This window comes from Sinocyclocheilus grahami, unplaced genomic scaffold (assembly GCF_001515645.1).
Source record: "Sinocyclocheilus grahami isolate Dianchi unplaced genomic scaffold, SAMN03320097.WGS_v1.1 scaffold222.1, whole genome shotgun sequence".
Taxonomy (NCBI): domain Eukaryota; kingdom Metazoa; phylum Chordata; class Actinopteri; order Cypriniformes; family Cyprinidae; genus Sinocyclocheilus; species Sinocyclocheilus grahami.
The window spans coordinates 1,661,414-1,673,234 of record NW_015505401.1 but is presented as its reverse complement, the minus strand read 5'-3'; the positions used below and the strand labels follow the sequence as shown (position 1 = coordinate 1,673,234).

At 37.8% G+C, this 11,821-nt stretch overlaps 1 protein-coding gene across 1 annotated transcript in view; it reads left to right on the top strand.

The window, feature by feature from the left end:
• LOC107596722 (histone deacetylase 9-B-like) overlaps positions 1-11,821 on the top strand; it is a 28,486-nt gene that overhangs the window by 4,323 nt on the left and 12,342 nt on the right. The window contains exons 2-3 of the mRNA XM_016287520.1: positions 7,488-7,729; positions 7,817-7,967. Coding sequence (XP_016143006.1) covers positions 7,488-7,729; positions 7,817-7,967 — 393 coding nt within the window. The remainder of the gene's footprint in view (positions 1-7,487; positions 7,730-7,816; positions 7,968-11,821) is intronic.

The following is an 11,821-nucleotide window of genomic DNA, read 5'->3' as shown; positions in this document are numbered from 1 at the left end:
ACACCTTTTTATAGGCCATCATTTGGGACTAAACCAGCTAATATTAATTTCCACTGACTAGGGGCAGGATTGCTTTCTAATTACTGATAGATTTCTGCTGGTGTCTTGGCTTTCCATGCCTTTTTGCACTTCCCTTCTTCATGTGTTCAATGCTTTTTCCCTGTGTCATTCCACTTTATTACATTTCACAACTTGATTTCTGAACTTATTTGTTTAGTTTTCTTTGTATGTATGGATTACTTGGGTTGTTACCGACATCTGGTGAAAATTTCATGTCAACAGCACCTTTAGAAATATATTTACTGAGAAAAATGGTGACGTGTTCAATACTTATTTTACTCACTGTATACACACACACATATATATATATGAAAAATGTTGTTGATTGAAATATTATTTTAAACTCAAATGTTAATGGAAGCTATTTTCTATTCTTATATTTACAAAAAAAAAATTATATTTATATATTTTTTTATTAAAAAAATATATATCAGGAAAATTAAGTCAAATATATTTGCTTTACTTATATTTACTTATATTTCATTTTTAGGACATTTCCCCCCCTGTATTAAATATTGCATCCAAAAATAAACACCGAAAACATATTTTTTGCTGAAAGGGACGATCTGGATTCCCCCTGTCCTGTTTTTGCTTTGAGGAATAACCTTCTACTTAAAAATACAGCAGCGCTTCCTGCTTTAGACACGCCTGCAACCCAGAATAACATCAGCCGTAATGAGCACTCAGTCACCGCAGCATATGCAGCCAAAAAAGCATCACTGTTTTTGTTAAGAAACGCATCGTATCTCCTCCAAATATAAAAGAAAAACTGGTACTGACAACAGAGGTTAAAAAATAGAATTCAATTTAACTGTGCCGGAGGCTAATTTATAGGGCACCTGATTATTTTGCAGCTTGTTATCTGTACTCCTTATATAAACGATGTACCGGCAGCCTCACTGCAGGAAAGGTTAACATATGCAGCATTTGAAGCATACTAAAATATGAGAATGTATATGCTCTTTTTTTATACATAACATTAAAAAGTAATGAGCTCTATAATTTAATTTAGCTATTCAACATTGCACCGGCTATCAAGCCTATTTATACTAAATAAATGTTTCATTTTAAATTAAAGGGTAGCACATCATTTTGTGAGACATTTCTTCCAATACGGACTGTCATGTATGCATAAACGCTTAATTAAGAGTCTAATTTAGTACCTTTTTCACTTAACGGTGTGTGGGAGGTTTGCTTTTATGGCTGTATGCAGCACTACAAACTCAAGGCTTTGATCATCTCAGTAATCAACAGTAATGAGAAACATCAGTCTATGAGAAATGCATTGCTCAAGGGATTATGGGAAATGTAGTACAGCAGATGAGTCACCATATCCCTGTGGGGAAAGGGAACTGTTTAGACGCGGGGCAGGATGCTTGTCATCCCTTCCTGCTAAAAATAAAACAGGGTGCTTTCGGTCTTCGAACTTGTGTTTACTGATTCAGTGCCACATCTGCACCACCATTCTCATCTCATGTCATACCATTCAGTCGAGAACTTGTAAGTAAAACCACAACTAAAGACAGTTCATGAAAGCTAAAGGTGCTTGAAATGTTTGTGGTGATGGGGGGTTAAGGGTGGGGGTAGGCAGAGCAATAGCTTACATAAATTTGACAGGGTGCTCTTATTTTTGCCCGAGTTAAAATTACCAGATGGCTCCACACGTTTGACAGTCTTTCACACATTCCCTATATTAAGAGTGTGCTCAGAAATGCAGTTATATTTAGCCCAGTTACTGCTGTTTGCAATTCTCTTTTCAGCTCAACTGGCGTTAATACATCAACAGCTCTTCTTGGCTTCATTACACATAATGTTCTTGCAAAGGCTCGAGGCCAAAACACGAGGTGTGAGTGTGTTTTGTCTCATAACACTGATTTAGTGCTGATGTCAGGTGATGCAAAAATGGCCCACGTCCCACTGTAGTCTCAACAAGTGCCTTGTTAGCATAATTAAAATAGAGTGGCGGGACTGACGAAAAACATGGACGTCATTGCGTTTCTACAGCATCCAACCTGTTGATTCATCTAGTCAACAATGTATTATGAAAGCTAAGTGGACTGAAGCAATATTGGTCTTATCGAATGACGGAATCGCTTGACGTTTGGTGTTAGTGGTTCTCACACATTTTATGTGCTAAATATAAATACGTGAATACAGTACTAAAACACAGGCAAAGTTCCATTTGTACGCAGTGCAACACCTCTATTGAATGATACATCATGAAACAGTCAGTGTGACCAGTGCAGTCCCTTTCCCGAATGAAGTGAATAGTAGGCAGGGTTGCCAGGTTTTCAAAACAAAACCCGCCCAATTGCTACTCAAAACTAGCACAATTGCGTTTCGAGGGGGGTTCACCGGTAAAAATCGCACTCCGGGAGGTAAAATACAAATTTTTTCGGCAGGGTTCCTCTAGTAAAATTTGCATTCCAGGGGCTAAATATCACATTATTGGGGGCATTTCAATCCGCGGACATGAAAAACAGCCCGCAGCAACAGTGTTAAAGTAGCCCAATTCCACGGGAAAACTGACTTGGCAACACTGAATAGTGAATCAAAAACTTTCAGGGCAACCAGTGTAGTTTGATTCACGAACGAATGACTCTTACGTAGGTTCTTTTTAGTGAATCAAAACATTCAGAGCAACCAGTGCAGTCTGATTAATGAATGAATGACTCCTATAAGTCAGTTTTTCGTAGTGAATCAAGAACTTTCAGGGCAACCAGGGTAGGCTGATTCAGGAATTAATGACTCTTATGAGTCGGTTTTTCATAGTGAATCAAAAACTTTCAGGGCAACCAGTGTAGTCTGCTTCGCAATCTAACGATTCTTATTAGTTGGTTCTTTGTAGTGAATCAAAACATTCAGAGCAACCAGTGTCCAAAAGCTTAGGCAGCTGACTTGTTGCACAAGGGTACCTCACAAAACTCATTTCGGACTGACTTCTGAGGCAGCGTAACTCTTTATTGATTGAACAGAATAGAATTTTGTCTGTAAGTAAATATTTAATTACAACAATACAAATTTTTCACTAGAAACTGAACTGAACCACAACTTTTAGATGTCTTTTTTTTTAGCTCAAACGCACAGGATTGTGGGATATCATAGGCAGCGAAGGATACCTTTATGCTGCCTTCAAAAATGTATCATATAAAGGTATGTCAGTAGACAGGATGTGACACGATCATTGAATTCCTACCTCCGTATGATGCCTGCATGCTATAATTCAACAATAACTACTAAAGACGTGGAGCTTTTATAGTGAATCAAAGAAATTTAGCACAACCAGTCTGATTCACAAACGAATGACTCATATGAGTTGATTCTTTGTAGTGAATCAAACACAGACTCTGACTAGTTGTTCATATGAAAGTGTGTACTTAAAGATACACATTGTGTTTTTTTTGGTAATATTTAAAACAAAAAAATACATGAATTAAATGTTTGCGTTTTTTTGGGGGAGGGTGTTTAGTATTTTTGTTCAGTGCATAATTAAAGCCAATTATTGGATTGTATTAATGCCAGCTCTAAAAAGGCAGCATAAAAAGTGTAAAATCACCTTTTGCAGGAACTGATTTAAACTCATTAATGAATTTATCTCATCAGTTTGGAAGTTTCCCCAAATATTCATTCTTAAAAGGTAATAAAAGACTTGTTAATGTAAGTGTTAAGGAACCAGAACTGTGAAAAGGAATCAAAAAAGTAATCATGAAATTCTTTCCAGTTACCATCCTTAAACCCTATAGTTCACATTAAGAAGAAGCCTTTTGACCTTTGATGACGTCAACGCTTCTCTTCCCAACAATGTGTCACAATGATGTCACGCTGTCTGGAACAAGGTTAAATTGTGTTATCCAGAGGGCCATTTGGTCTAACCTGGTCATTCTTAATCTTCAAACCGCCTGCTACCAGTTGAGTTGGGAGGTGTGAGTGGGTTGACCTGAGGTTTCTTTGCCAAGAGCTCGGCTGGATGGTCGGCTCAAAGTGTATCTTTTTAATGATGGTAGTGGAGAGGGCAGGCAGGGAAACATAAGATAAATGAGATATCACCATGGCGAGCGCTCCAAGCCAGCAGGTGTTTCTGAGGCTATTTTTAGCTCCATTAGGGCAGCGAGCCCAATGCCTGTGAACCATGGTTGAAGCTCATTGGCTGACTTCTTGAATGCTGTAAGAACACTGCTGCTCTTTATAAAGAGCTCTCTCAAATCAGAATTAATATTTCCCCCATCATTCCAGGATGCTTAGGGTCATCTGTTTGCCTCACTAGAGAGAGCTGCTCCTGTCTCTTCAAACTTGGCTCTTTTCCAAGAAGTGCCGTCACGACAACAAACCAAGGTGAATTTTTGCTAAACACCCAGAAGTTGGCTTCAAATGCTAGCTTCGACCTCAACTGGAGCTGACAGGCATAGCTGACATGTATCGGTGTCGACAGAAAGAGGGAGTGCTTGTGTGTGTGTGTGTGTGTGTATGTTTGTCTTATATAAGGGATGATATAATATCCATGGGTGCTCTCGGGGAGGAGACACCACACAGCGCAGCTCAATATCTGCAGGAAGAGGAGTCAGTATGATGTCGCCAGCGTTGCCATGGCAGCCAGTTTGGGTGGTGGATTGGGTGTGGGTTTTGTCATAGTCTAAGATTGCACCACTTGCTTTTATGTTGCTATTTATAATCAGCGGTTGCGCATGCAGACATTTTTGATGATGGCGGAGAACATTATGTTCAACCAAACAAGCACACAAATGCTTTACCATTAATGTGTGAATTGTTGCGTGTGTCACTGTAAGTGCCTTGCTATGGCAACTCATTAGGGGAATATTCTAGGCTTAAGAGACACTGGTTCATGGATAGAATTCATGGTTTAAAGGCTTTTCCTCTGTGTGTGTGTGTGTGTGAGAATGGAACAGGTGGTGGTGCATTATCCCAATAACAAGCTTTCTGAGGATTTAAGTTACATAGCTAATAAATCTAGTGTCTTGCATCTAGTGTGTTTATTGAAACACACAAATGCTTTACCATTAATGTGTGAATTGTTGCGTGTGTCACTGTAAGTGCCTTGCTATGGCAACTCATTAGGGGAATATTCTAGGCTTAAGAGACACTGGTTCATGGATAGAATTCATGGTTTAAAGGCTTTTCCTCTGTGTGTGTGTGTGTGAGAATGGAACAGGTGGTGGTGCATTATCCCAATAACAAGCTTTCTGAGGATTTAAGTTACATAGCTAATAAATCTAGTCTCTTGCATCTAGTGTGTTTATTGAAATTCTATCTATCTATCTATCTATCTATCTATCTATCTATCTATCTATCTATCTATCTATCTATCTATCTATCTATCTATCTATCTATCTATCTATCTATCTATCTGTCGTTCTGTCATTCTGTCGTTCTGTCGTTCTGTCATTCCGTTGTTCTATGTATTGTTCAATCTTTCTATTGTTCTGACATTCTATCTATCCATCCATCCATCCATCCAGCCAGCCAGCCAGCCAGCCAGCCATCGTTCTGTCTGTCATTTTGTTAAGATATTTTGAAGATTGTTTCAACTTTTTTTATCCCCGTAATGAAAATAGTAGGATCCCAAACAACAACTTCGGACCCCATTGACTTTCAGCTTGGACGAAAAAAAAATGTGTCTATTCAAAACGTTTTCTTTTGTGCTTGACATAAGAAATAGAGTGATACAGGTTTGGAACAACAAAAACTTTGAATAGAAATTACATATTTATATATAAGAAATTACATGTTATTGATTCTGTTTATCAGTCATTAAGGCTATGTGCTAAAGTGCTCATTAAAAATTAGCCAACTAACCCATCATGCTGACTAAGAGGAAAAACCATTTGACATAATCATGTTTCCAGACACTTGCGTACTCAGTTAACCTTAAAGTGACTTGATTTCTGTGTGGGATTTCCTGTTGTTACATCATCCCCAATTGTATAACAACCACTGTGTGATTTCCCTCAGTGCGAAATTCACTGGACCATAAGTATATCCTGACCACCTGTTCTGTAAACTTCTTTGTCTTTCTTCTCCACACCCATAGATCATTCTGTACGTATACACTTTCCAAACGCCATGTCTTCGTAATTGCTTTTCGTCACGCAGAAGAGTCACAGTCTCTTATGATGAGCGTCTCCTCTTATCCGCTTTCCGAGGGACTGTCCTCCAGGCTTGCTATTGATTTTCACTGTCTCTCGGATATATATATAGTTCTTGGGACCTTGGGGATGCCCTCTGCTTTTTTGTACCTGGTGTATTACTTGTAATGAGGCACAGCTTGAAGACTACAGCAGCAATTTTCCATAATGGTGAAGGTGTGATGATGGCTCTAAGGAGGGAGGATGATAGGGGAATAAGAGGCAGGAACACAAACATCACAACTTTCTGAACAACAGACTGCAGCACTGCAGTCCCCATACTGACCAGAGAGGTCAGTCGAACACACTGGACCAAACCATGGCTAGTAATAACCTTCAGAATTGCTCATGTAATGCTGGCTGGGATTCTTATTTAGACACACTACTGCATAGTTGTTTCTACTGTATCTATGCCTACTGTATCAGAGAAGCTCATACGGGGCCATACTTAGAAACTTTTGATGGGGGAGGTGTTCAGCGGAGGAGCGAAATGAGGACATTTTTTTTCTAGCATGTTGGAAGATTCAGCTTAAGACCTGCTCACACCAAGCTATAACTATAGTGTTAAACATAATGTTTAAAAAAAAAAAATCAACAAAACTATAACGATAATGACACAAGAACAATATTGTTAGAACCACTTTCATACCGATTTTTTTTAACAGCTGATTAACGATAAAAATGATAAAAACATTGAAAGCCAACTTGACTTTAAAACACATACGGCAATTATTTTCACATTAATTTTAAAATAATAAAGTTTAAATTTAATGTCTCTAAAAGTGACATGTGGTGTAACTATCAAGTAACAATAATAAAATTAAATAAATTATCTTGCAGTGAATACATGCGAATGAATAAATTGTCAAGGTAAATATTTTTTTATTTTATTTTTATAAATATTCATGAAGTCATGAATGTCATTATCTTTTGGAGTAGTGAACACATTGCATTTTACACATGGTCTTGACATGTCATAAAAAATGTCAAATTTTCTGATATTGACCTTGTCTTGAGTGTCTCCAGGGGTCCTGTGTATGACATAACATTATTTTAACTATGCATGTTGGTTGTACCACATGACTTTTTTGGTTGCCCCACAAGACTTTGATTTGATGGACTCAAGTTTTTCAAATATTACCAATTTCAAAACCAAAGATATTCATAGCCTCATATATGTATACCTGATCATTTCAATATCTCTGAATAATTAATAATAATAAACCATCAAAATGTAGGACATACTTTTTTACTAAATCCTTCTATTCTCACTTTTTTATTTCTCAGTGGACATTAAACCAGAGGTTCCACTGGCTCTTGATCCGGGCTCCCCACTGGACCTACGTACAGACGTTAGGATGCAGAGCTCTGCTTCAGATCCCACTGTGTGGGAAAGACAACTCCAACAAGAGCTGCTCCTCATTCAGAAACAGCAGCAGATTCAGAAACAGTTACTCATTAGTGAGTTCCAGAAGCAGCACGAGAACCTGGTTCGCCAGCATCAGGCCCAGTTACAGGAGCATTTGAAGGTACCAACACAACCCTGTTGTCAAACTGAGCTGACGCAACACAGTCCAACTAGATGAATAAATGTATAATAAACATCTGCCTCTCAGTTGCAGCAGGAGCTACTTGCTATGAAGCAACAACAGGAGCAGCTGGAGAAAGAGAGGAAACTAGAGCTCCAGAGTCAGGAGAGAGAACTGGAGAGACATCGCCGTGAACAACATGTCCTGGTCCTCCGCAACAGAGAGAAGAGCAGAGAGAGTAAGAGCTCATCATCACGCTCACCCACACAACACTCAAACACTCCACAACCTGTCTGTACCTAATACCGTCCAAATGTCATCAGTCAGATCAAATGACACATTTATATGACGTCTGCTTCTTTTCCATGTTCACTTGAGAAGGTGTTGAACAACACAGGATGAAAGTTACCAACAAAAATAAAAGATAGATCTGGGCTGGCTAACTGTAATATATACATGTATATACATATATATATATATACATATGTGTGTGTGTGTGTGTGTGTGTGTATGTGTGTGTGTGTGTGTATATGTGTGTGTGTGTGTGTGTATGTATATATACTGTATATATATATATATATATATATATATATTAGTGCTGTCAAACGAAATAATAATCCAATAATAATAATAATAATAGTCCTGTCGCATCCAAAATAACTTTAGTGTTCATCCAAAAAATGCAGAGAATGTGTACATTCTCTCATACTACTAAATAAAATATTATATATAATAAAAATTAGGACTGTCAAACAATAAGCAAAATAAAGGTTTGTGTTTACATAATGTACGTGTGTGTACTGTGTACATTTATTGTGTATATATAAATACATACACATACAGTATATATTTAAAAATATTTACATGTATATATATTAGTGCTGTTAAATGATTAATTGTGATTAATTGCATCCAAAATAAAAGTTTTTGTTTACATAATATATGCATGTGTACTGTGTATATTTATTATGTATATATAAATACACACACATGCATGTATATATTTCAGAAAAATATGTTATTTTTATATATTAAATATATTTATTTATAATATAAATTATATGAATATAAATATAGACATCTAAATAACAAAATATATACTGTATTTGTGTGTATATTTATATATACATATTAAATATACACAGAACACACATATAATACTCAAACAAAAACTTTTATTTTGTATGCGATTAATTGTTTGACAGCACTAATATATTTATATTCATATTATAAATACATTTAAAATATAAACAACTTATTTTTCTCATGCACTTTGAGAATTAAAAATTAAAAGCTGCAACCCATGTTCTTAACTAAGAAAACTTAAGTCAGAAAAAAGCCTGAATTGACTTGTACCTGAACTTTAAAGGGGACTCAACCCTCTTTTTATTTGTGATATACTGTCTAAATTACAATCTAAATTACATTCACAATGGTGTTGTAGGACGCCAAACTAATTAGAATATAATAATAATAACAACAATGACAGTAATATATTTTAAAACAATTGCACTCTAAAATTAATATATTTTACATATATTATTTTTGCTTTACACTACAGTAGGGAAATTACAATACTTCTTTCCTAATTTCTACACTTGAAAGAGATATTTTGAATTTGGACTGCATTTGAAACTGGACGAAATGCGCTACGCTTTGAAACGCGCAGCGAAAACAGACTTGATGAAGGGATTAGGCCATATTGTGCTTTCGGTTTTAGTTAGTTTGACAGATACAGTACTGTGCCAAACAGGGCCGCTGCTGGCCAAAGGGGTGCCCTAAGCAGAATAGCATTCTTGTGCCCCCTCCAAAAAAAAAAAAACCCTACTATGAAGGGTCAAAATATAACTTTAATAAATTATAAAAGTAAATAAATAAATAGTAATTAAATCTGATTATTTATAAATTACAATTGTAGCTCTAGACAGTTACCTATGGCTATAATTTTATTAATCCCATTGTCTGATTGATTTTATCAAGCATTCAGAAATCCCACAAAATAAAATTAAGAAGTTTTCCTTCGATAAAAACATGGTTAATTTTGGTAAGGGTTGTGATGTCCACATGTTTTTTGCTGAAGAAATTAAGTGAATATTAAACAAGGATTTGATCATCCTGTAAGTGTAACAACAGTAATTATCAGGCCTTTGGTGCCCTTTGCAGGCATTTGTAATAATGCAAATTGTTTATTTTGTATTACATTATGTATTTAACAGTGTTATTCAATGAAACCATATGATTATCATTAATTAACCAATCATTATTGCCTCATTGTTTTATATATAATACATTTTAAGTCATGAAAACTAGAATATTAAGTCAGATGCGTTGTTGGTGGTGGTTAAATTATTACCGACATTAAAACACGTTACTAACGTCAACAGTCAAAAAAGTTTCACAGGATTATGAACGTAGTTACCTGAAAGTGATGCACGGGATTCATCTTGGGCTTTTTTCTTTTTATTTTCTCTTCGCCGGACTGCGCTGATGTATTTTCCCTAATATAGTCTAGTTGTCCATTAATTATGATAATCATTTGTATTCAGCCGCAAACATGAAGTGAGAGCGAGCGCGGGCGCAGATGCGGGCGCAGATGCGGGCGCAGATGCGGGCGCAGATGCGGGAATGGCGCGTCATGTGTGCTTATACTGCCTATACGTTCTGAAGCACGTGTAAAATCAGTCCAATGGAGCAGCGAGACGTCACAAGCGGGGTGACGTGAGTGCCAGGAAGTATAAAAGTGCATCTGGCAGAGCGCAAGTTAGCTTCGATGAAGTAGCGCCTGGAGGGATGCAGGGAGTATGGCAAAGAGACGCAGCATCTCGTTCCCTCGGGGAACCATGGTTACATACGTAACCTAGAGACGTTCCCCTTCAGGAACTCGGGCTGCTTCGAGATTCGCTTTGGGAACGAGAATACCCACTGCGCCATACTACCAAGTCCCTGCCTGTGTGTGTATCAGATGAGCACATCACGAAGAGAGAACTTGGGAACCTGGGGTAGATGCCAGGTCTAGGTTATAGAAGCGGACAAAAGTGTGCGAAGAGGACCAGCCCGCCGCAGCACAAATGTCCTGCAAGGCCACACCCAAGTTGAAAGCCTTGGAGGCCGCCATACTCTCGGTCGAGTGCGCTCTGACCCCCATAGGTGACGGGAGGCCAGAGGACTCGTAGGCTAGTGAGATGGCCTCGACCACCTACCTACTCATAGTCTGCTTGGTCGCAGGAGATCCTTTCTTTGGCGGACCAAAGCAAACAACCAGCTGATCTGCTTTACGCCACGGGGCAGCTCTGTGTGCGTAAGTGTCCAGTGCTCTAATTGGACAGAGCAGATTAAGCCTTTCTTGGCCTACTTCCTGGAACCAAAAGGTATACCGTTGGACGCCGCTGCCATCAAACCCAACAGCCTCTGAAACTGTTTGACAGTGAGTGACTGGCCTTCTCTTACTCTCTTGACTGTCGTGAGGATTGACTCAATACAAGCAGGAGACAAACGTGCCTGCATCGTGGTAGAATCCCACACCACGCCTAAATAAGTGGTGCTCTGTAGTGGAGAAAGTACACTTTTCTTGGCGTTTAGTCTTAATCCCAGCTCTCTCATATGGGCGAGGACGACATCTCGATGCCGAGCCGCCAACTGCTCCGATCGAGCTAGTATCAACCAATCATCGATGTAATTGAGTATGCGGATGCCCTGGAGTCGCAAAAGAGCCAGAGCTGCATCCACACACTTCGTGAAAGTGCAGGGTGAGAGTGACAGGCCAAAGGGAAGAACTCCTGAAGGGGAACTACAGATAACTACTTTCCCGGAAGACCTATCGTTTCATATCGTCATGTGACCACGATAATATCGAGACAGTTTTGATATTGCGATATGCTATTCCTAGTAGATAGTTAATATATATAATATATAATAATTGTATTATTTATGTGGGTAAATCTGAAGAATATTAATTCAAACGCATGGGTGAATCTCATTAAAATACATGAAAATGAAATAATTATATTAAAATTAATACATCTTTATCTTTATTTAGTAAACATGCATGCTTTTTATATAAACAAATTAATGGCAGTATATACAATATATATA